Consider the following 26,168-nt stretch of genomic DNA (forward strand, 5'->3'; position numbering starts at 1 on the left):
CCTCACTGCTCATGTGCAAACACAGACCTGAATTTCAAGTAGCAGCACATTGGATCTCAACTCGAGCAAGCTTTTTTCTCACCTACTTATCATGACTGCAACAACAGGGGGAAAAATTATTTATAGTGGCAAATCAAATTCATTTTTTGTAATTTCTATATTTATTATTCATATTTTCTGTGCACCAAATGGCCAAAGCAGCATGTTTCACATCACAGCTTCTTCTGCTTCTGATGTGTTTATATTCCTCTCATAGTGTGAGCAGTCAGGTCGCATCCAAGCATCGGATCGTACAGTGTGAGAGCTTTTTTTCGCATGTAATTTGTTTAAAAAAAAAAAAGAGTCAACTGGATGATCCAGACACAAAGTAAATCTTATTCACTATCCACCCCAGCAGCTCACAAAGGGAAAGTTAATGTTGTGAGATGCATCCATATTTTTTCAAATATGCCAACTCTTTATAGTTTTGTTCATATTGGCAATAGTCAGAAATATTATTGTTGGATTTGAATATGAAGTGAAGTGATTGTCATTGTGAAGCACTGCAGCACAGCACACGGTGACACAACGAAGTGTGTCCTCTGCTTTTAACCAGCAGTGGGCAGCCATGACAGGCGCCCGGGGAGCAGTGTGTGGGGACGGTTCTTTGCTCAGTGGCACCTCAGTGGAACCTTGGCGGACTGGGATTCAAACTGGCAACCTTGTAATTATGGGGACGCTTCTTTAACCGCTAGGCCACCACTGCCCCAATACATTTGATATATGCCATCTGATTAAAGTAAATTTGATGTTTTTAGTTATAATCTGATGAATATTTTGTTTTCCCCCCTAAGGAATTGCCACCTTGTCATGGTTTGTGTGCCTCAGTGACCCTAAGTTCAGAGAACTGACAGTGTGCAATCCAGTTATATCAAGAAACCATTTACTTCAGTTAAATAAGAGGTAACTAGGGTAACAGATTACCACAGAAAAAGTAGAAAAAATCCTTTAAACCTCGACTGGAGCAAAGTCCTAATCCAAATGTACTTCGTACATTTTCGTACAAACGTACAAAAAGTACATTGATTTATTATTATCAGTATCATCATTTTTGTGAAAGAAATCAATGCATAGATTATTTGGCACTATAAAAGGAACACATTTCACATAATGTAGTGTCATAAAAAGGGAGATATTTGAAAACATTCAATTCTGCAGTATTTGCTGGAATTTGCTTTAATACACTATTTGGAGTGCTGTACTTAAGTACACTAACCAATTACTCCTGGAAAGTAGTATGTAAAATATAAAGAGGATGGGTTTTTGGCTGATAATGACTGTATATGCATTGTGTCCTGTAAAATGTTTCTGCTCAGTTTAAAAACCATGTACTGTCACCTGCAGACATATCCAGTTTCAAAATGTAACTGGAGCTGCTCATCTATGGACAATGGAAATATTAATAAGCAGGCTCTTACCAACCTTACAAAGGCTTCAATGTCGCTGCAAGGCAAAGAACAAACAGATATTTTTCTGCTGTACTTTCATTATCTGTATGAAAGGTCTGCATGCAAATCTATGATACAGAATACATTATATTATTTTTTGTGGTTCAAGTCAAGAGGAAAAATGTGGGTCAATACGGCACTGATTACTAAAGTCAGAGATTTCTTCTCCTACGCTGCTGCACACTATATTACATTGTATTAAAGTGTCATGTTCTTAGTGTTGTCCCAAGGAAAGATATAACAAAAAAAATCTGAAAATGTGAGGTGTAATTTTACTTTTGTAAGAAACTGTATTTCTTCACTTGTATTTACAATACTGTAAATATTTTTATATCTTTTCTTGAGCATTCTGCTTTAGCAACTAATTCATCCTTACAGAGCGTATCCATGTGGAAATACATAATAATTTAAGTGTATTTAATTTTTTTAAATTGTAGTGTCACAAATGCTGTCTATGCCTATATGCCCGTCACCCCGCCTGGCCACCTCCACCAGAAACAGGTTCCAAATGACTCTTTGTCTTTTAAAGGTTGCCGACCCCTGCTCTAACTGTATTACAAGCCCTTAAAAAGACCTTGATAGAAATATTTTAGGTAAATATTAGCTAAATTCTAACCACTGGGATTATGTCATGTATGAAATGAAGAAACATGAGAAAAAAAAAGTCCATTGAAGTTCCTGGAATGGTAATGTTTCATCTGAGTGTAGCACCAATTACCATGGAGAGTCAATCAGTGCCCCAGGATGTGCCATTCTAATGGGCTCCCATGTACATTAAGCTGCCATAGGTCAGTGGCACAGACACGGTTGCAGTATGGTGCCAGGGAAGGCAGCCACCGCAGGTCGTGTCTCCCTCCTAGCCCTTAATCACAGCACAGCTCAGCTAAGAGGAGCAAGGGCAAGGTCACCAGCATTAATTAGCCATCATTTGTGTCACAACGTGTCCCCATGCCTTTTAGCAGAGCTTGACTCTGTAAAAAGATAAATTAACAGACACACACACACACACACACACAAAAAAAAAAAAAGATGTGCTGTAATGGTTGCATGTAGAATTGAAGGGTTTCATCAAGAGAGAGGCTGTTCAGTTCAATAAATACTGAAGTATTCACTGCATTCATAATGTGCAATATACAAACGCTTTTCCAACGAAGAACCACATTATCATTATTAATCTTCATTCTGAATGATTGTATACATTATTTAGCTTGCAACATCTGTAGGCTGTAATCTGACAGGGCACATATACAGTCGCATGACAATAATGGATTTATTCCATGGGCCGCCTGGAACAGTTCACTCTTGAAAACAGGAAGTGACAAATATTTACATAGCCAGTCATGGAGCAGCCCCCCCCTCCTCTGGCAGGAGATAAAACACTCGCCAGAACCCCCCAATCATGCTACACCAGCTCTACTCCTGCTCGGTGAAGGCGTTTCTGTGGAGCCACAGAAAATACGTAATCGCAGAAATCAGTCAAATTTGTAATACAGACAAAAATGATCGAATACAAATGTATTCAGAATATAACTATCCGTTTTTTTGTAGAAAACATCCATTGTTCCGTGACACTGCTTGTAATTGCTTATAGTAAAATTTTTACTCTAGAGTCAGATTTTGTATGCCTTTAAGTGACTAAGACAGGTCCTACTAGTATTTATATATTCATAAGCATCATGAAAATATGGAACTAAATTTCATACCAGTGTATTCAGAAGAACGCAGGAACCCATTATGAATCATATGAACATAACATTCTCTGACATGGTGTAGTTAATTCAACACAGGAACTGGCACAAGACCAAAGGACAAGCAGCGATGAGGCTGGACAGCAGCGAGAAGCTGAAATATGCAACGAAAACGGAAAGAATGTGGAACAACAAGAATGTGACGGGATGTGACAAAAAAAAAAAAGTTAATGGAAGTCTGTGTGCCATTCCGTTCTGTGTTTATCTGAATATTATTATGATTATTATTAGTGTGTGCCAGTGATTTATGACCATCTGTTTGCTGTTTTAATGACATCACAGCAGCTCTGCTTCACAGAAGTCAGTGGAATGAAAAAGGCAAGACACTGGAAAAGGCATTAATGGTTCCGCAGTAAGCGCAGTAACAGGCCTGGAGCGGCATGTGAACATGGGGAGGGGACAAGATCAGGCAGCGTGACTCATGAAGGAGAGACGGAGGGATGTGGTTGACAGAGCAGAGAGAGGAACACCTGTCGGGACCAATGTGTGGTGTGCTGCTGCCTGGGTGGGGAATGCTAATTGTTCTTTAGGGGTAGGTGCAGATTTGAGCTGGAGGAGGGGGATGGCGGGGTCTTTTTTCAGAAGAGGAAACACACACGCACACACACACACACACACACACATATGACTCCGTATGAGTCATTCTCACCACTGTTGAATAAACAACAGAAAAAAAAGAGCTGAACGCAGGACTCCAACAAGGACCTTCCAAGCACAGCAGCTCATAATTCATATTAATAAGACTTATAGGTTCATAAAAGATAATCTGCCAGGATTGTCCCATATACAAATGCACTTTCCCTAAGGATCTATCTATCTATCTATCTATCTTAAATTCTTCAGATACTTAAATACAAAAATATTCTTTTATCTTTGTTTAGCAACATACATTTTTAGTAACTTAAATGGTTGTGGTGCAGTTGTTAATTGGTTTCCATGGTAAAGATGGTGTTCTGATGTCCATTTTTGGATGGATATGGTTTAAGATCCCACCAGTGACGGATTGTGGTAAAAAAAAAATACAAAATTGACAGTGCAGCATACGGAATGATTGGGTGTTGTTAATAGCATTGACAAAATAAATACTTGCTTTCTGATCGGAGTGAAGATATTGAAGCTGTCAGTATTTAATGCCCGTAGCCCCTATCTAACTGTTCAGCACCTGTTCCACGGAAACTTCACCTGAAACAACTTTTGTTTTTGAGGACAGTGTTTTAGGTCCTGTACCTAAGTAGTAGTTCACAACATTTGGTGACAACACTTGCAAACAGGGAAAGAAACAAAAGCTGCAGAAAGCTGCAAACCAAAAGAAGGTGTGTCGAGTGCCGTATCCCAGATTGCTTCTTAGCTGCTGACAATATACAGGAAGTATCTGTATCCCAAGTAATAAAAATCGATATAATTAGAAAGATAAATAAACTCTTTTGTCCCACACCCCATCAAATGTTCGGTTCCTTGCTGGGGGCAGGAGGGGGAACAGAAGGACAGAGGAGGACGGGGTCAACACAAACTGCACAATTAAACATTACTGACTGTGCAATAAGACACATGGCTGTGCAATTAACACGTGCAATAATCAATTAATTACTGCCCACCACAATTTATTATTACTCACCGTCTCTCATCTTATTACGGTGACATGGCAGGGCAGGTAAAAACGGGGGATTTAATACAACACAGCACAAGGCACGTACAGAGACAGGGAATGACCAGTGAACCGACAAGAACGTGACACATTTATACTCAGATGCACACAATATGGAAAATTAGGACCATGACACATCTGGATAACTGGAACAGGGCAGCAACCCAGTGCCTCATGTTGACCAGACGCCACTGGTTCGCACACTTTTCAAGGGATCAAATGACTGTGTTGAGACTGGAACTGTCTATAAAAAATTGTTTAGGGTGTGTAAAATAGAGCTGACCACAATACACACGCGCACACACATTTTATTCTCTGGCTGGAAATTATTACTGGCCTCATACTGGCTTGACAGGCAGAGAAAAAAAGCTTTCCTAGATGTAAAGACACCAACATGTCTTTGTGCCGCTATCAAAACTGTGAGGCCAACGTTCTCCTGAGTGCACCTCTCAATGTTCACCTCACCTCTTCGTGGTTGAGGAGGATGAGCTGCTGTGTCTTGATCTCTGAGGGGAGGCCATGGCTCTCTTTTCCATTCCTCTTCAGCATAGCACCTGCAAGTGAGGGAGGGGTCAGTTTGACTCATAAGCACTCACAACTTTATTCCACAGCAGGGGTATCAAACTCGCAGCCTGCGGGATGATAAGGCTCGCAAGACCTTATTAAAGGTTTTTTTTTTTTGCTATCTTAATAATATCTTTTGAGATTTTGATAGTAAACAATGCTGAAAAAAAGTTTTTTTTTCGGCAAATTTACATTTACATATATATGGCATTTGGCAGACCTCCTTATCAAGAGCGACTTATAACAAAAAAAGACACTTTACCAGGTTTTGTATGCTTTTTGTGAAAACAGAGAAAAATATCACAACAACGAAGAAGAAAGTGAAGTGATTGTCTCATGTGATACACAGCAGCACAGCACACACATTGAAATTTGTCCTCGGCATTTAACCCATCACCCTGAGTGAACAGTGGGCAGCCATGACAGGCGCCCGGGGAGCAGTGTGTGGGGACGGTGCTTTGCTCAGTGACACCTCAGTGGCACCTTGGCGGATGGGGATTCGAACCGGCAACCTTCTGATTACGGGGCCGCTTCCTTAACCACTAGGCCACCACTGCAGCTATCATAGAAGTACTACTTCTTACTGTGTTTGAAAAAAGCACGCTTGATTTAGGATTGGATTCGGCGTCATATGAATTGTATTTTGTTTTTGCCCTAAGTTGAATGTGTTTTTTGAAAGTTGACGGCAATATGATTGATGCTGTCTATGCGGATGATTTGCTGTCACGATGCAAATTAACGATCAGATTAACCGCTCCTCTCTTCACCCGAGAGTCCAAAACATATGACTACAAAGTCAATCATCGACCTGCGACCTAGGCTGCCCTGATACCAAGTGTACTGGTGGACATCCTCAAACATGGTGTTTGTTATGGCCAAAGTGCAGCTTGCACAGAAGTCCAATAACGAAACAGCACTGGAGTTCAGATCTGGTGGGCCGTTCCTCCCAATCACACCCCTCCAGGTCATGCTGTCATTGCAGAAGTCCCCAGTCGGAACACTATCTAGCAATCGTCCCAGGGAGTCTCAGCTGTTATTTGGTGCACAAGCGCCAAAAGCCAACCCCAGCCCTCCACCTCTCACCCGGAGCAACTCCAGCAACCTTACTCAAGGACTTGGGTTCCAGAGCCAATGTTCAACCTCTTTCATAAGCTCCAGCTCCTTCCCCGCCAGAGAGGTGACGTGTCCCAATGGTGTCCCAATAGCCAGTTTCCTTGTCCTTGGGATCGGACCAGCAAAGCTCCTGTCTTGGTCTGCCACCCGATCCACATTGCACCGAAACCTTCATGTTCCTCCTGCGGGAGGTGAGTCCACTGTTGGATGAGCCCATGTCTCCAGTTCGGGCAGGGCCCGCCCGAGGCCTGGCTCCAGGGTGGGACCCCGGTAACCCTCAAAGCCGGCTACTCAGACTCTTTGTTTTTCCTTCCGTGAAAGATCTTCTGAACCATTCTTTGTCTCACCCTTTACCTAACACCAATTTGTCATGGGAGACCCTACCAGGGGCTACTAGTGCCCCAGACAACATAGCTCCTAGGATCATTAGGGCTCTCAAACTCCTCCACCATAATAAGGTAACAGTTCAAGGAGGAGCAGGACAGTTTATGTTCAGAAAACCCACTGAAGTTAAAAAACTGTTAGTAATGACGTTTGAGAAGATTAGATTTTTTTTTAAAATCTCTTTAGAGTGGAATACCTGTTCAACAGTCCATATGAATAAGTACAGTTTCCCATTAAAAAAAAATCAATACCCTTGCCAGTTGTTGGACCATTGTTCTGCAGAGCAATGCAATGTTATTTTAAAATGCCTAGGAAATAATGAATGAAATGGCCTATGGACAAGAAGGAAGAAACTATTGGACTCTGGTCAGTATTCTCATTGTTTAAAAAAATGTAAATGTAAATGTTTAGTACAAAAATGTCCAAAATCCAAATGTCCATATTTTATGGAGTGGGTTAAATAAAAAATAGTCCTAAAAACAGTAGGTTTGGATTTATAAAAGATTTTGTTTCAGTTAGATAATTTAATCTTAGGTGAAGGAAAGGTTCAATGCAAATGCACCCTGAGTAAATGAAGACAATTACAGCATTTCACTGTATTGCCATAGTAATTGAGGTGAGAATGCTTAATGTGCCCAGTCAAGCAATCCCATCATAACCAAGTGTGGTTTGTGTTTAAGTGGATTGTCAAGTGCAATCAAATTCCATCTATCGGTCTGCAGTACCAAGTACTTATCGCCAGCATCATACCATGTGCAGCACGGTATTCTGCTCTGTTCCCGGTGGACGGACATTTCTGAGTGTTGAAAGGAGACGGCTTCGCTGCACTTATTACTCACCGTTTCTTGTGTGCTTTTATTTTTTCTGTGTTTTCGGGGGAAAGCTGAGTACTCCCTGGCTTCCTGGCCATGTCACTAAAAGTGTGCTTGGTTGAGGTGTGTGAACAAAGAGCTCCTCTGTCTGATCCATGTCACTCTTAGGGCAGAATAACACTCAACCATAGGTGTGTGGAAGAACTCAAACTTGCTGTGGTTTGTGTGTGGAAACATTTTCTGGGCAATCAATACAAAAATATACTACTATTGCAAAAAAACAGATTTAATGCTTAAAAAGGTTATATTTAGGGGTAGGGTGGAGTTTACAATAAGAAAAGTCTGAGAAACAGATCTATACACATTTATGATACACATATTACACACAAAGATAATATTATAATATTTAATATTTTTTAACACATAAGAAATCTGTAGCTTCAATGTCACAAGCTTGGCTCTTGGCTCTGTAGCATAAAGAAGAGGAAACAATATGTGAATATACCATCTAAAGATTATTTATTACAAAACGTTTTATGTAGTGTGTGGGGATGGTACTTTGTACAAGCCGCAACCCTTTACAAATCAACTTCCTTACCCGCTAGGCCACGTAAAGTCACAGTGTCATTAGGAACAGTCTCAAGAAAGCAGGATCAAATGAAGAACAGAGGCAGCATGGCACTTCCCCAGCCCAGCATCCATCCCAATCATTTATTCTCCCACTGGTTCCCGTGGGAAGGACAATCAGGGAGTCAGAAAAAACAGCTCCACCTGTACAAGGTCTCCACCCTCTAACAGGAAAACCTGAAACCTGAAAAAATAGGGCCCTGGCATTAAATGACAACGTCCATGTAAGGATATATATCCGTATATGAAGTGCATTGTTTTGTGGAACAGTGGTTTTGCAGTCTGTAGAAAACTCTTTACAGCTGTAGTGAATGAAGACCAAAAAAAAAAAAAAAGCATTTGTTCAGCATTTCTGTCTTACGCCAACATTGTAAGGCTGAAAGTAGGTCTTAACCTCATGATAGTCATATAGATACAAGAGCCAAATAACATCCAATGTTGCGAAGCAGTGTAATTCGTTACAATTACAAGTACTGTAACAATTTCAATTACCATTTGAAAGGTTTGTTACTAATTGCATTTGTTTTATAAAGATATTATATTATAATAACAGCCACCACAAGCTCAGACTTCAGGCCTCATTCTGGAACACTGAATAATGTGAGTAACCTGGTTGGTCAGGGTTCTTCTGGCGGGCCTGTGGCTTCTGACATTTTCTCCAGCAGACCACCTCCTTGCAGTGTCACAGTAAAATGATACGACTCAATTAAATTCTTATATACTCACGACTATAGTCAACCTGTCCTCCATCTTAGTTTCAATAGAATGATAGGTTTCAATTTGCAATAGAAATACTGCCGCCTGTCCCTTTACTTTATGATGGCTGACACTGACTTTAACCCTTTAGTGATGACTACACCAGTTTTATATATAAATATGTAAATATGTAACTAAACTGTGATTTAATTACACATTTCCCTTCAGTAACTGTAATGGATTACGATTATCTAATTTTTTTGTAATTAAATTACGTATCGCCGTTACATATATCAGCTCACACAAAGATAACGAAACACTGCAAGGCTGGAGATTGGGCTTCTAAAACCACTCAGTGACTCCGACTACACCAGCAAATACAAGACAATTAGAAACAAGCATATTATCTACAGCACATTACACAAACTGCTTAGGCACACCATAGCACAGAACAACATTAATTACAGTGACAAATCTGCTGACGCTTTCTCTTCACATGAATTCATGGGTCTGTATTAAGATGGAGCTGATATGGACCACCTTCTATGAAGCCGTGTGCTGCCCATGTGGACCAGGTACCTGGGGAGTCACTGTGATTCAACACTAAATAGAGTACATTTTACAGACTGAACTTTTAATTAACAATGGTTTTGTAAATCATATTTATTGGCATGCATTATTTCATCCTAATGTTTTGGCTTCTTTAAAGTTTTTTCTGTTATTTATTTAAAATCCCTTTTCCAAAAGGATTCACTTTCTCACAGTCTCTCCATCCACATAAATACAGTGCATCTAAATCCAGCTCATTCCTCAGATAGGGCTCGTTATTTTGTTATTTTGGGCTGGCACCCCTCCACAAAAATATTTTGTGGTCTATAATTATCGGTTGGATAGTAAAATACATAATAACAAGTTTTAATCTATGAAAGGGCAATAAGTCTGACTGGCTGTGGGAGGTTGAGCAGTCACGGAGAGTCATTTCACCAAGTCAGCGGTATTAAGGTTTTCCACTGGGAGATTTGGGGCCATGCTTTACAGCATCTAACCACAAGAAAAATTCCTCATGCGCACATTCTGTTTTTCCTGCTTTCTCATCATTCTTTTTTTAAATAACATGGCGTTCCATCCCTGCCTCAACATTTTCAGAAGCAATGCAGCAGTGCTAGAGTGGTGTTATTATACAATACTGTGCTGAAAATGGCCATGAAGTTTTATGAGAGCCTTCTACCTTTTTATGAGTTCAGAACGAAGCTCCAGACACATTGTGGTTAGCATGGAAAGTGAGAAACTGCATGAGTCACAACAGTTTTCATCTTTTGAGTTTGGAAAGTTAAAAAAATAAGTTCTCCTCTATATCTCACAATAGCTAGACTTGTGGGTACAATATCCCAATATGTATATGTAATGTATAATTGCTAGTATGGGTCAGACTTAGCAACACTATTGGAATTCCAACAACACTATTTTTAAAATGAAACCCTCTTTCACCATCCACAGACACAGAAGAACTGTCATACGTGGTAAAAGGTGCAGTACAGACACAGCAGGAGACATTACAGGTCTTGTAGTTTACATAAACCAAAATTCTGATATAATAACTTTTCCATCCAGTTCAATTCAAAGATTAATCTATTCATACAAAGAGAAAAAGAAAGAGAGAGAGAGAGAGAGAGAGATGTAAAACAGTGGTAGAAGAGGGAGTGGTACCAGGCAGGACCTCACACATTAAATGTAGATTTCCTTTGTCTGGAAATGGATCTAAAACTCAATAATGCACATCATCAAAACCCAAGTCACATTTTCCATTTCACATCCATTCTCTGGCTCTCTCCATCGGTCAAAATTTTCACTTCTCTCTCCTTTGCCTCAATACTCCAGATAGAGAATGAAGGGCAGAAGCAGCTACTGTAGTGCTAATGATTTACATATACAAAAGTGCAAAAAGCATCTTGAAACAGGCTGGATTAGTTGATTGTAGCATATTGGTCTACCACTCACTTTCGATAACCACTTTATCCAGATCTGGGTTGTGGCTTCTTAGGCCCATCCCAGAATATTGGTCACAGGCCTCATCCAGGGCGCATTTACTCACACAATCATTTAGAATCCAATCCATATAATGTAAACTGGGGAACATGGGGAGATGATGCAAACTCTGCACACACAAAGCCAAAGCCCAGGTTCATCATGACTCTCCACCTGACAACACTCGAGCTTCAGAAGAATGGATGACATAAGAGTGAGCACGCTTAGTTTTAAATCCTTTAAATTCTGAGGTTGAGCCTCTGTGGATTCGACTTGTTTTTCCAGCACATCCTACAGACGCTCAGTTAGAATCTGGAGATTTTCGAAAGTGTGTCGACACAAAACAAGATAAACCGTGACACTCACCTCACATCATAATGTTATGGCTGATCTGTGTGTCCATCTCCACATTCCTTTTTTTTATATCATCTTACAACTATTCCATTTGGAAGAAGCAGCACCTTTATTAGATAAAGGATAATGTGGTCAGGTAGACTAAAGCAGTATTTTTACCATGTATTTTGCATGTGGTATTTAAACAAATGACACGGTGCTGGGTCACGGTTAGTTGCCCCCTCACTACACACTCTCTCTCATACACACACAAACAATTGTTTACAGCCAATAAAATTACCAACGTTTATGTCCAACAATGAAGCATCAGTAAAGAATCCACACAGCGTAGCCTGGAATACGATTTTACTCTACCTGTTCCAAGCTGAAGGAAAATTCCACATCCATCAGAAGCAGGATTTTGAACAAAAGCACATGGCATCACAGTCCAAGCAACACACAGCAGGGTCTTCTGCTCATGCAGGAGGATGTACGACTTGCCCAGCAGCTACTCTGTCTGTTGCACCCTCTGAAGACAGGGCTGTTAATAATACATAAGATGGAAGGAGACACCCCATAACACACAGGACCAGGTAAGAGGATCTCACTCCAGATGCCACAAGGGTAAAATGCTGACTGAAGTTTAACACGGTCCAACCAGTCCTGGTGCAACTGAACACACACACACATGCTGAGACCCACAAACACTCACATACTGGCTACAACAGAAACAAGGGACTGGTGTGATGACCAGAAATCATCTTTTTGAAATTTGAGAACGTGGGAGGGAGGAAAAGGGAAGACCAAGTTGAACCCTCAGCTGGTTATCATTAAAAGCTGGGTGGGGTCTGGAGTTTCAGCTGGAGAATCAAGCCCAGACCTAGATTCTCATGACTCCCAGAGGAACGAAGCATTGCTGAGGAACGTTCTAGGTGTTTTCGTTACGCTCGTTACGCTTACTTCTCCCATCCGAAGCCGAGAGAAAACATCTGGTCAGCGGTGAGGGCTACAAGATAAGCAAACAGTGATGGAAAAAACTCACGGAAATTGAACTCACACATTTCAAACATGGCAATGTGCCATGCCATTTGGTGGGTTAATAATAGAGGCATTGCAGAAGGCACAGATCAACAAAAGCTGATGAAAAAGGGGAGCAAATAAATGCAAAGGATGATAAGTGCATCCAAAGAAAAGGCAATGTTTGCGGTCTGATTTATTATAGGTGTAATATACACCCAACACGGAAAACAGGGACTCTCGTCAACATCTCATTCGTCAGAGCAATGAGTACATTTTGGCACTAAATCCAGTCAAATATGAAAATAGAGATCAGGAATTCACTTTTTTACTTGTGCCGACCACCTACCATTTCTAAACCATATAAGTCCATGCTGTATGCAGGCCAGGGAGCAAAAAATGTTGGGCTGAGGCTCATCTGGCCTACAGGCACAACTCTGGTTGCCACTCAGTTGAACTCACCATGGTCCCAAATGTGGGAGGATGTTAAACGCCAGCTATTTTTTAGTCTTGTCTGACAAAGGAAAGCAGGGGAAACTGAATGTGAGTAAAACACCAATGATTCCCTCAAAATGTGATCTACCGTGCTCCATACATATCCAGCATAATGCTTGGGCAGCCATCCTGGATACTGTCCACTTAGCAACAACCTCTGACAGTCCAGATGCCCACATACCTGACTATCGCTCTTGGAACTTAATAAAGACTCCCGCTCCCAGTCTCACTCACCTGCTGTCTCACTCCTGCGCACCAAGCCCCATCCCCCCTGAGCTCACTTCATAATTTTAATAAATCAAATATTCGGGGTTGCAGTGGCACGTGAACTCTATGCACCACCTGCTGTTGTTCAATGCAGTTCAGTGGATTGACAATGCAGTACGTCAAGCCAGTCCAAGTAAGTCCAAGACCTGCCTGACATGATAAGTCCATTTCCATTGCCTGGTTAGCTTTAAGCAGCTCTCCACAGTATTGTTAAACCCCACCATAGCACCCACCTCGCAAGGCAGGGGTGGGAACCAGCACATCCACTGGGACCCCCGCCTATTGCACATGAGTAAGGGTGTGTTATAAGCAAATACCACCTGTTTCACAAATGCAACCTCATCCCATTCACATCCACAGTCCAAGTGTGTCTTTGCAAGCTGAGCAATCATCATTCCATTTGATTTTAGATTGAAGGGTGTGGTCTAGGTTTTTGTGATTTCCAGTACACGACAGAGGCTTTGTACCATGTCTGTTTTAAATTAGTGACCCTGGTCGCACTGCAACCACTCAGGCAGACCATGAATCCTCAAAAGGTGCCATTTTTTGTGCAGTCTTAGGTAAAGCACACAATTTTTTAACAATTTGTGAACAACAAGAAGCACATAACAAAAAGAAGCAGCTTAGGTATGGAGCATGAGCCTGTCTACGGAGAGGGAAGAACAATCCATTGTGCAACACCAGATGGTGGAACTCTGCCCACAGTCTCCTCAGGTTACAAGACGACCCTCTCAACCATGACTATGATGGTCTCTGGCATGTGTTCATCCACTACAGCACAGCCTGAATATCGGCATCTGCCTCCTGCAGATCTCTGACATGCTGAGTCAGTGCTGTTGTGATGCCCACAGTTGAGTTTGATCATTTTGAAATGAGGATCTGTTGAAGGTGTATGGGTGTGCCACTGTCCACCACAGCATCCCCCTCAAGCAGATGCGATAGGTAATTGGGTTTTGCTTGACGTTTACTATCTCTAGTCATAATGTCCCAATTAAGGGGGGGGGTAACTCCAAATCCATCTGCACAAATCCATCTGCCCAAATGCCCGTCTGCCTGTTGGGTCACTGTTGATGGCCATACGTCGTCAAATGTGGACCACCAAATCTGTTTCAACAGAGGTTTCAGGGATTGACTAGCATAGGCAACCACGTGTTCCTCTCTCTCCTGGGCCTGCATGGCACTGACAACTTCACTAGAGGCATCTGTGAGCACTTTATATGGCAGACTGGTAAGGCCACAGTGGGGGGGGGTAAGGCAATTGTTCTCTTAAATAGTCAAAAGAATTTTTACAGTCCACTGACCCTTCAAACAGGATGTTCTTACCCATTAGATGGTTCAGACAGGCCACCTGTAGTGCCTGTAGTATAATCATGACCCTACAAAGGTTCTGACTTTTGATGGAGAATGAGGGACTTGCCATTATTGTACATTCTCTATGTTCCTTCGATCAGGCTGCAAACCATGCTGGAAAACCACATGACCCAAAAAAATCAAGGGTGAGATGTATGGGTGTGTGTCATGGACCGCCATTGATACAAGCCCCAGCCATTGGTGAAAGTCACGTTCACCATATCTGGGCCTAAAAAGGCCTGCAACCTCAGTCATTCTGGTGGTGCTGCTTGTCCTCCATTTGGGACTGGGTGAAACTCCAACCCTGTCTCTTGGGTGTCTTCTCATAGGTGGGGGGCTGACTCGGCCTTGGTCTGCTCTCCCAGATGACCAGCCATGAGTGTAACTATCATTATTTAAGGGCCCTTTGAACTGTCCATGATCCTCATCACATCATGAGGAACCTCTATTTTGGCAAACAACCTTGGGTTTATGGTATGTCTGTGACTGGCATCCTGACACCCCTGGGACTCTGTGATACGTACCCCCCACTCTGACTGGCACTCCTTCCCCCTATGGCTAAACAAGATAACAGAGCTACGAGTCTACCAAAGAGCTTTGAGATAGAGGGGGATTATTGGTAGTTATGCAAAATTATTTATGCATAGATTTGGGAAGAAATAAACTAAATGTTTATATGTATTATTTGATGCATGTGCAATATGATTATTATGAACTGTGTGAAATGTTTGTTACTTCCCGTGTTGTCAGGCTGTATGCTTCCACTTGTGTTTGTGTCTCTGTGTCTGTGTGCATGTGATTTATTTTGGTTGCTGGTGTGGGAGGAGCTTCATGACTACCAGCTCCGCCTGCCACTGACTGATTGCATGCTGTGCATGTTTTAAGGAGACCTCAGACTGGGTTCAGGAGGTTTGCTAGATATGATATGATATGATATGATATCATGATAGACCCGGGTTCAAATCCCACTTACTATCATTGTGTCCCTGAGCAAGACACTTAACCCTAAATAGCTCCAGGGAGACTGTCCCTGTAACTACTGATTGTAAGTCGCTCTGGATAAGGGCGTCTGATAAATGCTGAAAATGTAAAATGTAAAATGTAAATGTAAATACAAACATCACATATGAGGGTAGACAGGTCAAGAAGATATGAGTGATATGAGAAGAACAGAGAAAACAGGATCACATGGGGAGAGAGAAGTAGAATTAAAAAACTGTACTCCACTAGGGAGTGGGGCAGTGGTGGCCTAGTGGTTAAGGAAGCGGCCCCGTAATCAGAAGGTTGCTGGTTCGAATCCCGATCTGCCAAGGTACCACTGAGGTGCCACTGAGCAAAGCACCGTCCCCACACACTGCTCCCCGGGCGCCTGTCATGGCTGCCCACTGCTCACTCAGGGTGATGGGTTAAATGCAGAGGACAAATTTGCACTGTGTGCTGTGCAACTGTGTATCACGTGTGACAATCACTTCACTTTCACTTTCACTTACATTGTAGGAACTGAAAAAAACATGTCAGCAACATAAGCACATGGTCATGACACAACATAAAAAGTAATTCACAACAGGGGAGGGGAATGGGGAGGTGGGGCTAGTCCAGCATAGACAAAACAGCCATCCGGTCCTGCAGCCACTGAAGGCCCTGTTCAACAGACCCGCCCGTCCATGCTGGGGGTATGAAGTTGACAGATGCGTTGGATGTTCTTCGAATGAAGGCGAAGAATGCACAGAGCCCTTGATCTACGGGGGGCAGTCAACGCCAAGGTCAGTGCTGATTAGGGGAAGCCAAAAGCAGATAGGTAGGGCTGTTTGGGGTTTCCAGGCGGGAAATCTGTACATTTCCATCCGCACTGGTGCTCAGCCAACATTCTGTGTAGAGCTGTGACTTTCTCTGAAATTATATCCAATTTGCAATTCATAGTCACAGTGATGTTGTCCAATCTGTGATCAATACGCACAGTCTAGTGCCAACAGCTCTTCCCACTCCTTCAATCATCTCGGCCAGCCTAGTGGGGATTGAGCGGCTGTCGTTGTTTATTTCAATTTTCTATAAACCAGGGTATTGTCTAATCCAATCAGCACACAGCACAAATTTTTTAACGTGCTCTAAACGTCTCCAAATTTCTTGAGACACATTGTGTTAATATGCAAATGAGAACAGAAATAATGTCAATTTTCGACTAATTTAACAATGATTTCACTCTTCCTCTTTATGCTTTCTTCCTCTCATCTCTCAATTTTTCACCCATTCACCCATAATGTCGGAGTAATAAACGGAGTCTTCCTCAAAGTGACCTACACTTTTGAGTTGTAGAAAAAGATTTACTTCACCTGTCATTTCTTCAAAATGCTATAAATTAACAGGATTATTACTGTAATTTACATTGCATATTGTATTTAAGGGGCAGTGGTTGCCTAGCGAGTAAGGAAGCGGACCCATAATCATAAAATTGCCGATTTGAATCCTCAGCCGCCAAAGTGCCACTGAGCAAAGCACCGTCCCCACACACTGCTCCCCGGGCGCCTGTCATGGCTCACCCACAGGTGCTCTACCATGAGTGAGAAGAATATTACTATACATTTATACTATTACTTCAAACTAATTTAAACAAAAATAATCTAATATCTCCTGTCCATAGAATTATATGGAAATATTTATTGGACAGGAGATTCTACAAAACTTTATTCACTTAAATAGTAAGTTCAATTTAATAAACAAAAAACGTTCATGGTTCTGACTTTTGGGGGTGCTCCAGCTCTGTGTGCTGGTTCTGAGTTTTATAGTGTCTAAGTTGTGGTCCTAATTCCTGATTGTGTTCACTTTAAGTTACATTTATAAAGCAGTCCCATTGTGTTTAGTCTGGTCATTATATCTGTTTGTATGTCTTTGTATACTGTACTGTATATTATGCTCTTATTATGAGTCTTGTGAATGCGTCCAGTTTTCATGCCAAGCCACACCGTTCCATGACAAAAACTTATTGCCCCAAGTAACTTCATGGCTCAACTTATAGATATCCTACCTGAATTCAGTCAAGAAAATGTAGTAAACAGAAGCTTCTTTACCCTGAGGAATCGGTGTGCTGAAGACAGTCCAGTACTTTACAAGCCAATGATGATTCCCTGCAACTCTGTCATTATGACTAGTCCTCCTTCCATCTGAGGCCAAATGATCTCTTTTCTGTCATCAGTGGTTATGAAGGATTCTGAAGTCAGCACATTCAGAACCATTCTATCTTCTACTTGCAATTTTCTCATACAGCACCAAAGCAGTCGCAACTGTGAAGTGTTTAATGTTGAAATGGCAACGTTACCGATAAGCATTACTCATAATTCCTTCCTTCTATAACATCCTGACAGGTGCAACAAGGACACACCAAGCTAATGCAGGCCATCAGCTGAAAGTGGGATAGGAGGTAGATAAAATGAAATTCCTTACAGAAAATGAAGAGAGAGTGAGCGCCTGCTTGACTTACTTCAGGCGGTTAAGATGACCTCTGAGATTCCATGGGTGCTGATTCAGGACAAAGCGTAGCTCACCTCTTCACTTCTTCCTTCTCCTTCGCTGTCCCGAGCTTCCACTTCAGCTGCTTCAACCTTTGTGGGACGTCCGAGCTCTCTCTCCCTCGGCCACGCAGCTCAGCATAGTTTCAGACTGGGCCACAGTCCAGACAGACTGGAAGAAACTATTCTATTTCTGTCTGTACCACATGAACACTAAAGGCTGTGCTTTTTGGAGAGATTCTGTGGTCAGGCATGTAATTGCATGCTGACCGATTATGTTAAAGCGTAATTGTAGGCTTCATCAGATCCCGGGCCTCACTGCCAGCTGAAAAAGGTAGACAGCTTTTTTCCAAGGCCCACAAAAAAGAGGCAGAACACATAAGTAAATAAGGGGCTGAGACACAGATGTGGGAATGTGGGGGCCATTTGGGGAGAGGAAGAGAGGAAAGTTGGATGGGTTGGGGGGAGACATACAGAAAGCCATATGGCAGAACGTTACCTCTGTGTACAAGTACCAGTATATATGCAATGGCAGTATTTCTGGACCACATGCGTCTAAAAAACAGAACAGATAAATAAAAGATTTGAGCAAATAAATGTGTGAACAAATTAGGAAGTTGCATTCCTTTTGGCAATAGTGTTCTTCCTTACATGAAAATAGAGGCACACAAAATAAAATCAGAAAAAAAGAATGTGTTTTAAGATGATCACTGCATTTTTTCATCATTGACTCCATCTAACAATGATTTTAGGGGGTTTAGACACACTGGTCATGTGAGGTTTCAGTTCTTACTTGGTTCAGTTGGTTTCAAGCTCATCTCCTTGCCAGCTAAATCGATCAAATACCTTCCAGTTGTTCACTATTACAAACACAAAAATGGGGCTAAATCCAGAGTGAATTCTATCCCAGACAGACAGACAGACATGCAGGCCAAGAGGAAAAGAAGGGGGTGTAGAGACCACAAAATCCTTCCAGATATGAAAAAAATGTTTCTGCAGAGACAAACAGTCGAATGTCTGGACACTGGAGATGCCAGGAGAAAGAGAACTTCAAACTCCCTCAATACTACTTGAGTGACTTGGACTCAGGTCATAGATTTGATTACTAGACTTGCAGACTTTAACACTAATGACATGTGACTTCATTTGAACTTTTGCAGGACTGCAGGACACACACGCACACTTCAGTCATTCACTTACACCTACGGACAATGCAGTCGCAGAATCAGCCTGTGTACGTGCCATTGGACAGCGAGACGACACAAAAAAGAAAAAACCCAGAGGAACCCCACACCAACACAGCCAGAGCATGCAAACTCTGAACACACAAGGTTCGAGGTGGGATTTGAACTCAAAATCTTGGAGGTGTGAGGCTCATGGTACAGAGGGAACTCTGTCACCTTCATCCAATTGTGTGTTGAACAGATTTCATGGAGTTATTACTGGGTGAGTTATTACTTTAAGATCATAAAAATATTTTTTTATGTTCATTCAATCAAAAATTGTGATTTTATTATGTTAATATGAGCGATTTAAATAAGGACTTGACTGGAAGTGCTTGAGACAGCTTGAGTGATGCTGTAATAGTGTCATATCTTTATCCTCAACCAGTGCACAAACTAAAGTAGACATGAGCTGCACATTTGCCTGATTAAAATTATAATACATTTAAAATGCTAAATATTGTTATTTCCTGTGCCAGATTTGTTCTGAATTCATGCATGTTCTGTTTCTGCTCTATTTCCTATTTTTGATCCATCAGCAGTGACTGGTCCTTCTTCTTTCAGCCACAGCAGATCAACTGCTTTGGCTGTTCACATAATTGACATGGCAAATGCATCAACCCTCCCCATTTACCTGGATTTGGGACTGGCACCAAGAAATAACCAGTGCATCCCAAGTGGCTGAGTAATTTTTTTCATCATGTACCCAATTTTTGGATTGGATGTCCTTTCAAAGAGGCGTGGCTGAGCATATTGTTACTATTTTGAAGACAACAAAATGTCATTTTGTACATGAATAAATGCTATTTAAGTAGTACTTGTCAGAAATGTTTGGGTGCATATATCACCATGGGGACCTAAGCACCATCACAGCGGAAGTGTTGAATGCATAAGTGAACATAATACACGACTCAATGGGCAAAACACACAGAAGCAAAACAAAATGCACCTAGCATAACATTGATACAGCCTAGTTCAGAATCCCACAAGACAGTGTGTTTGATGTGCTACTTCTCTTTTGAAGGGTCCTGATCGGCCCAGCCTAATAGGGCTGTGACCGCACAACAGTCAAGCCGATACAATATAGCATTTGTACAATAGCATTTTATTGTATAAAACGTGTCACGTTCTTGCTAAAAACAAGACATTTTTTCAAGGACGATGAAGTTGAAAGAACTATGTAGAAAGGCAATAACTTGAGTAATAGTAGAGTAATAGCTAAAGAGTAATGGCTCCTTATTTGAACAGGTGTATCTCAGCACACAGCCAACCTGAAAAGTTGATCTTGAGTGAAAAAAGGCTGGGTACCCCTGGGTTAAAGTCATCATATCAACTTTGACCTTTACGTCCTGTGATGCATTGTCACATGATGGAGGATAGGTTGGTTGTAGCAGTGATTATAAATTGATTCTAGTAATTTAATTCAACCATATTATCACAACTAGGCAATTGCAATAATTCCTGTGCTTTGCCAACTTTTACTGGCAGTTGGTTTGGAATTACAATAGCCTGGCCTCCCCACTGACTTCCCTGCTAAGAGGAAGGCCCACCAGCTGCACTGGTCCTCTGTAAAGGACGTAACAATATGAAACAAATTACAAATTACAATAACGACAAACAAAAATGGGAAAAAGGAGAAAAACAAATAAACACAACATGTTGCATCGTAGGGAAACCGGAAGTGATGCAAACAGGAAATGCTTGGGAGGCGGGTGGGGTGGATGGCACGGTAAACTCAGCCCAGAAATAGAAAACCAAGGACCCTTTAATACTGGCCGTCCTCAGCAGAAACATGTAGGCTCAACTGCCAATCACCCTGGAACACAACACAATCACAGAAGAAAAACACCCCAAAACACCAGGATGTAACAGCACGCATCAAACCTGGGGGTGTCCCAGCATCCATGATTCGGCAACTCACTTTATTTTCATTTTGATTCTATAATAATCCCATATCAGTGTCTGGTGTGATGACTGACAAAAATTGTACCAAAGGCCCAGTAACAAGTACAGTTACACTGAAAAACTTGATATTGTCCATAACGTGAAAACATATATACATTTAAATGGCTAGCATATGGGGGTGAAAAAGCCCACATATTTCATTAATACAAAATTCTAGCATTTAAAGTTCAATAGCAGTATTTTTTAATTGTTCTGCGTTCTCAACATGAATTCGCTTTTTAGCCAAGATGGACCATGTTTAATACTGTAGGCGTAACACTATCTTCATTTACAATGTACAATGTACATAAATAAATAAAATAACATTTTCTGACAAAAAAAATTGTTCTGTTGTGGGATAAACATGACAATATACTCATGAACTCACCGTTCAGACTGATCAGCTCCAATAGCTGTTTGATGAGCGGCCTTTTGCGCACATAGGATATTACTGTGGGAAGTTTGTGTCACGGTCCCGGCGAGGGACCAGAACGTGAGCGCATGTTGGACACAACGAGAAAGCCCGGTACGAGTGGCAGGTAAATTTCCTCCGGTTTAATATGCGAACGAGAGCCAACATTATAGGTTGAATTGGGGACAGGGCAGGATGAGAGGGAGCAGTTGAGAAGTATAAGTCTGATCAGGATAAGTCTTACTGGTTGGAGGTGAGTTGAGAAGGAGTTGAGTTGACAGATGGCAATCAATGACTGAGCGGCTGGCAGTGGCCATCTTGCCAATTTATAGGAGTCACGTTACCTCATCTCCGTGTTGCTCCCGGTCACATGGATGGAATCATGTGACAGTTTGTCACGTTTGGTGAACAAACTGTCATAAAGGACAGTTTATATCAGAATCTATGCACTTCTGAAAAAAGACTGTGCTGACTTAAAAAAAAAGAATCATTGTGAATATTCAGTATTTTATATTACTTAAACTACACTGCACAACATTAGTAAGCGAGCAGGCTTTTAAACATTATCAACCTTTCAATGATTTCAGAAGTTGTTTTTTTTTTTTTTGGACCCTTTATTAAACTTTGAAGGCAAAAGCGTTTTATATGGTAAGCATGTTAAAATGCCTGATATTGCAAACTATTGGATACGTCTTGTTGCTTTTACATGCATGATAATGTGTCTGGTATTGTACATGAAGCATTCCTTCCGGCCCCTGTTTATTGCAGACAATTCCTGGTATCTCTAGATCACATCCTGGCTGTGTGGGTGGGGCATTGGATTGGCACCGGTGCTTATTGTCGCTCTTATGGTGTTGCGCCTTCTGCCATGGCTGATATATAGGTGTGACACACCAGTAGTAGATGCATGGAGCACAGAGGCACGACATTGTGAGATTTATTATTTCTACAGATGGTCTCAGTGCTAGGAAAAAGCCACTGCTGTTCTTGTTTTTTATTTCAAATAAATTTCATATAAAAAAAATAATTACAGATAACTTTGTTCAATATTTTCAGATTCTAGTAGTATACTTAACAAAAGTGCCTTGTTTTCTTATTTCTTTTGCCTAAATGTGGTTATCAGGAGAACGTATGGTAAATTAGAAGCAGAGTTTGTCTTTGGATGAAAAAAGGAAGAGGTGATTCTTTTTCATCTTCTTCTTGTCCCTGGGTGGGCGTGAAGTCGTCATGGTAAGAAAGCAGCTCTGCAGATATAAACAACTCACATGAAATGTGATTGTAAGTGAAATATGTGCACATATGTGTATGTGTATAAATGTGTTTGTAAGTGACATCATTAGATTCTCACTCTGAGAGCTGACCAAACGGTTACATCTGGCTGGTTCTTCTCCGTCGTCCAAATGCCTTAGCACCCACGTTGGTGGGGACAAAGTTGCTGTTCCCAATCCCACCTGACCGGCTTAGGAAATCAGCCAGCCGGTGTGTGACGCAGGTGGCCGTGTTACACGCCCTCTTCTGTGCTGTGATGCTGCTTCACAAACAAACCAGAGTCAATTGGAAACACACTCAAACACACACTCTCACACAAGCACATATATATCTATATACATACAGAGCAATAGGCTTTTTCATGAGGGAAAGTATAATGATATACATTCCATTATACACATACATGTTTAATAATTGTAATTCTAATAATAATAATAATAATAATAATAAATATTGATATAGTTAACACATTTTTATATCTTTAAGTGGTCAGAAATCTTACCTTCATAAATGAAGACTGGTATAGTTTGTCCATTAAAACTAAAGTGGTCTAATTTCTTATAAAGCATTTCTTTATAAACGCATTTATTTATAAAGCACTTAGATTTTTTAACAATCACATATATTTTTTCTTAATTTTGGCAAGTAACTAATTATTAAAAAAAAACAGATTAACAATAAAAATGCTTCCTGATACAAAAATAAGTTTATTAAACCAACTAAAAAAAAAAAAAAAAAAAAAAACACAACAAGAACCATTCGTTATTGATCAATTGGACCGTGTGCTGTAGTGACAATAAACAATATGACTGTCATTCATTTGCCAAAAGCATTCACCGTTAAACTAAAAAGGGATTGAAAAAGAAAGAAAAGGTGAAGGAAGGAGGAGCAGGGGGTCTGAAGTCAGTCAGGCAGGCAATGTCCACATGCACCAAGACCACTGAAAAAAGGAGAAAAGGAGGAGGACACGGGCAGATGCCAGGGCTTCAAATTCCGTCCAGCGTCTCCTCATAGCTGGCATAGCGGTCGCTCTCGGGCGGGCTGCGCTTCTTCCCGGGTGTGCCCGCTCCCACGTCTGTGCGCGGGAACGTTTGTAATTTGTGCAGCTCCTGGGACAGCTTTCCCAGCACACAGGTGCTGAGGTTGGAACAGCGCTTGGCCATCGGCCTGTCTTGGCTATTAGGAAGAGAGACACAACATGCAAAGGAGCAGCATGCCGAGATCATGCCAAGAGATCCCCACATCAAGACACCGTCCTTCATGCATCCAGACAGCTCTAGGAACGCATGAAGCGTCTTTCAGACTGGCTCATGCCGTTCTCGTGTTTAAAATATCATGCGCCCGCTGTCGCAGTTGCAGACACACAGTTGACGTTAAAATCATCCTGATATCATGCACAGCTGTAGATTAATGATTAAACTGATTAATCATGCTGTTAATAATTCATCTGCATTTCGGAGGCAGGCAGGGTTTGATGGCCATTCACCTGGTAGGATATCTGGCTCATGCATGTAAAGTGATTAAAAAAAAGTCATCTACAAGGATTACGCTACTGTTTATTGCACATACCCATGTTGTCAGTATCAGTCTGCAGTGGGACTAGAGGGGCTTGTCTGCACTGGGTTCAGGGTAAAGGCAGTAAGGACTGAAGACGCTTCGAGGAGATGTGTACCTGTTTCCTTCGCTTGCCTGCTGCTCCAGCTCCTCAGCGCTCATCTGCACAAACTCCTTGACCATAGCGTTAAGTAACCTGCGGAGCTGATGGTCTGAGAACGTGACGTGGTCAGTCACTGATTCAAACCCTGTCGGTCTAGAGGACATATATCCACCATGAGCACAGTCAAGATCAGCAGTAATGTGCTGTGAATGATGTGTGTGTGTGTGTCTTCTCAGTAAAGAGACTAAAGCTTGAGAAAAATTTATAAAATTAATAAATTTAACCCAAGCCTTAAAATGTTAAAGTGTTAATCTAAAACCACTAAAGGACATGTCCATTAAACCACAAAAATGCATTCAGAAGACTAATCTCAAACATCTATTTTCAATTCTTTTTTTAAAAACACCAAAAGATTTTAAAACCAGTCTATCATAACCATAAAAAATATTACTTGAATACTATTGCATTCAGAAGACTAAACATAGACCTTAATGTAGAGAAATGTATAAATATTCTCAAGTTATCTTACCTAACAGAGGCAGCTTGTGAGCTGCACATCTGACAGATGACTAGAGCCGAGGAAACGAGAAATGCAGAGATCTTCAGCATGAACATGGTTCCCTGTGGCATAACAACAGAAAAAAAGTTCATTCTAGAGATCTATACCATCAATACTTTTTGTAGAACAATTTAAGCATCAATAATAATAATCCCTTGCCCTGTGTTGCTACCAAAACCAATTTCCTGTAGGCTAAACTCCGATTTAAAGCTCTCTGTTCTTATTCAATGATCGATGTCACATCCGCACTGATCTTTCAATGTCAGGAACCTTTACATCGCGCCCATCAAGGTTTGGAGGGAACACATCGAGCAGATCTGCACACCACACAGTGTGAGTAACCCCCTGCTTAAGACTGCACAGCCTCTCTCGTCACATCCACCGGCCACCCCTGCCCCCTCAGAACCGGTGCATTAGTGTAATGAGTTGCCGCCCTGCTGCCGGGGGGGGTGGGGGGGGGGACCCCCCCTCCTCTTGTCACTTTCACCACTCATGGCCCTCTGTCTCCTCAATCCAATTAAAAGCATCTCAGGTCCCCAGGCCTGCACACCTGCAACAACAGGACAAGAAAAAAAGTCTCAACGTACCTTCAGGGTCTTTTAGCACAAAAATGTACAAATTTGGTTACCAGCTAAATCTTCATAAACTGACAACTACAACTTCAAGACCAATTCTTGATTCTGCTGTGTGCAGCTACAATGCACAACCCTATATACCCAGCACTAGGGTTTGCCATTGACTGAGTAGGTGTTTAATTATCTGCCACCAGCCAATCGTCCCACTCACATGATCCAGTCAGCCAATGAAAAGCAACTTCAAGGTTCTGGCACAATACTAAAGACTACAGCCTGGTAATGACGTCATTTCTCATCCTACAAGTGTGCCCCATTCACAAAAAAAAAATTGAATTTGCATGGACGACATTAAAGAAGAGATGCAATGGCCATTCTAACAATCCCTGGCCATAAATGTTTCATAGACTTACAAAAACTGATGCACAAATAAATTTTTTCATATACCAAGTAAAAGTCACAGGAC

General features: G+C 41.5%; 2 protein-coding genes across 7 annotated transcripts in view; both read right to left on the minus strand.

Moving 5' to 3' along the window:
* Positions 1–18,414, minus strand: part of insc (INSC spindle orientation adaptor protein) — a 38,564-nt gene extending 20,150 nt beyond the window's left edge. Inside the window, exons 1-3 of one of the 3 annotated variants that reach the window (XM_028987728.1) lie at positions 11,810–12,141; positions 11,468–11,562; positions 5,346–5,434 (exon numbers count right to left, since the gene is read on the minus strand). In XM_028987728.1, the coding sequence (XP_028843561.1) occupies positions 5,346–5,416 (71 nt within the window). In that variant the 5' untranslated portion in view covers positions 5,417–5,434; positions 11,468–11,562; positions 11,810–12,141. Of the gene's footprint in view, positions 1–5,345; positions 5,435–11,467; positions 11,563–11,809; positions 12,142–18,038 lie in introns of those variants that run through there. The other 2 variants (XM_028987726.1, XM_028987727.1) reach the window with 2 other exon arrangements.
* Positions 18,415–22,461: 4,047 nt separating this feature from the next.
* Positions 22,462–25,840, minus strand: LOC114794453 (calcitonin gene-related peptide). Of its 4 annotated transcripts, none has more exons than XM_028987010.1 (5): positions 25,718–25,840; positions 25,101–25,192; positions 24,587–24,724; positions 22,994–23,173; positions 22,462–22,889 (listed from the first exon to the last, which is right to left on the minus strand). In XM_028987010.1, the coding sequence occupies exons 2-4, from the start codon at positions 25,184–25,186 to the stop codon at positions 23,014–23,016; spliced, it is 384 nt and encodes a 127-aa protein (XP_028842843.1). In that variant the 5' UTR covers positions 25,187–25,192; positions 25,718–25,840; the 3' UTR covers positions 22,462–22,889; positions 22,994–23,013. The 4 variants fall into 4 exon arrangements, with proteins under 4 accessions (XP_028842843.1, XP_028842842.1, XP_028842839.1 ...); XM_028987009.1 differs by having other exon boundaries at positions 22,994–23,176; XM_028987006.1 differs by lacking the exons at positions 22,462–22,889; positions 22,994–23,173 and adding an exon at positions 23,792–24,090.
* Between the last annotated feature and the right edge of the window lie 328 nt (positions 25,841–26,168).

This window comes from Denticeps clupeoides, chromosome 7 (genome assembly GCF_900700375.1).
Source record: "Denticeps clupeoides chromosome 7, fDenClu1.1, whole genome shotgun sequence".
NCBI classification, from domain to species: domain Eukaryota; kingdom Metazoa; phylum Chordata; class Actinopteri; order Clupeiformes; family Denticipitidae; genus Denticeps; species Denticeps clupeoides.

Excerpts from the sequence above, each read along its gene's own strand:
- LOC114794453 (XM_028987006.1), bottom strand. The coding sequence starts at position 25,186 with ATGTTCATGCTGAAGATCTCTGCATTTCTCGTTTCCTCGGCTCTAGTC. Across the intron at positions 24,725-25,100 it reads TCACAAGCTGCCTCTGTTAG|ACCGACAGGGTTTGAATCAG; the intron begins GTAAGATAACTT and ends TATGTCCTCTAG. Across the intron at positions 24,091-24,586 it reads CAGGCAAGCGAAGGAAACAG|CCAAGACAGGCCGATGGCCA; the intron begins GTACACATCTCC and ends TCTTCCTAATAG.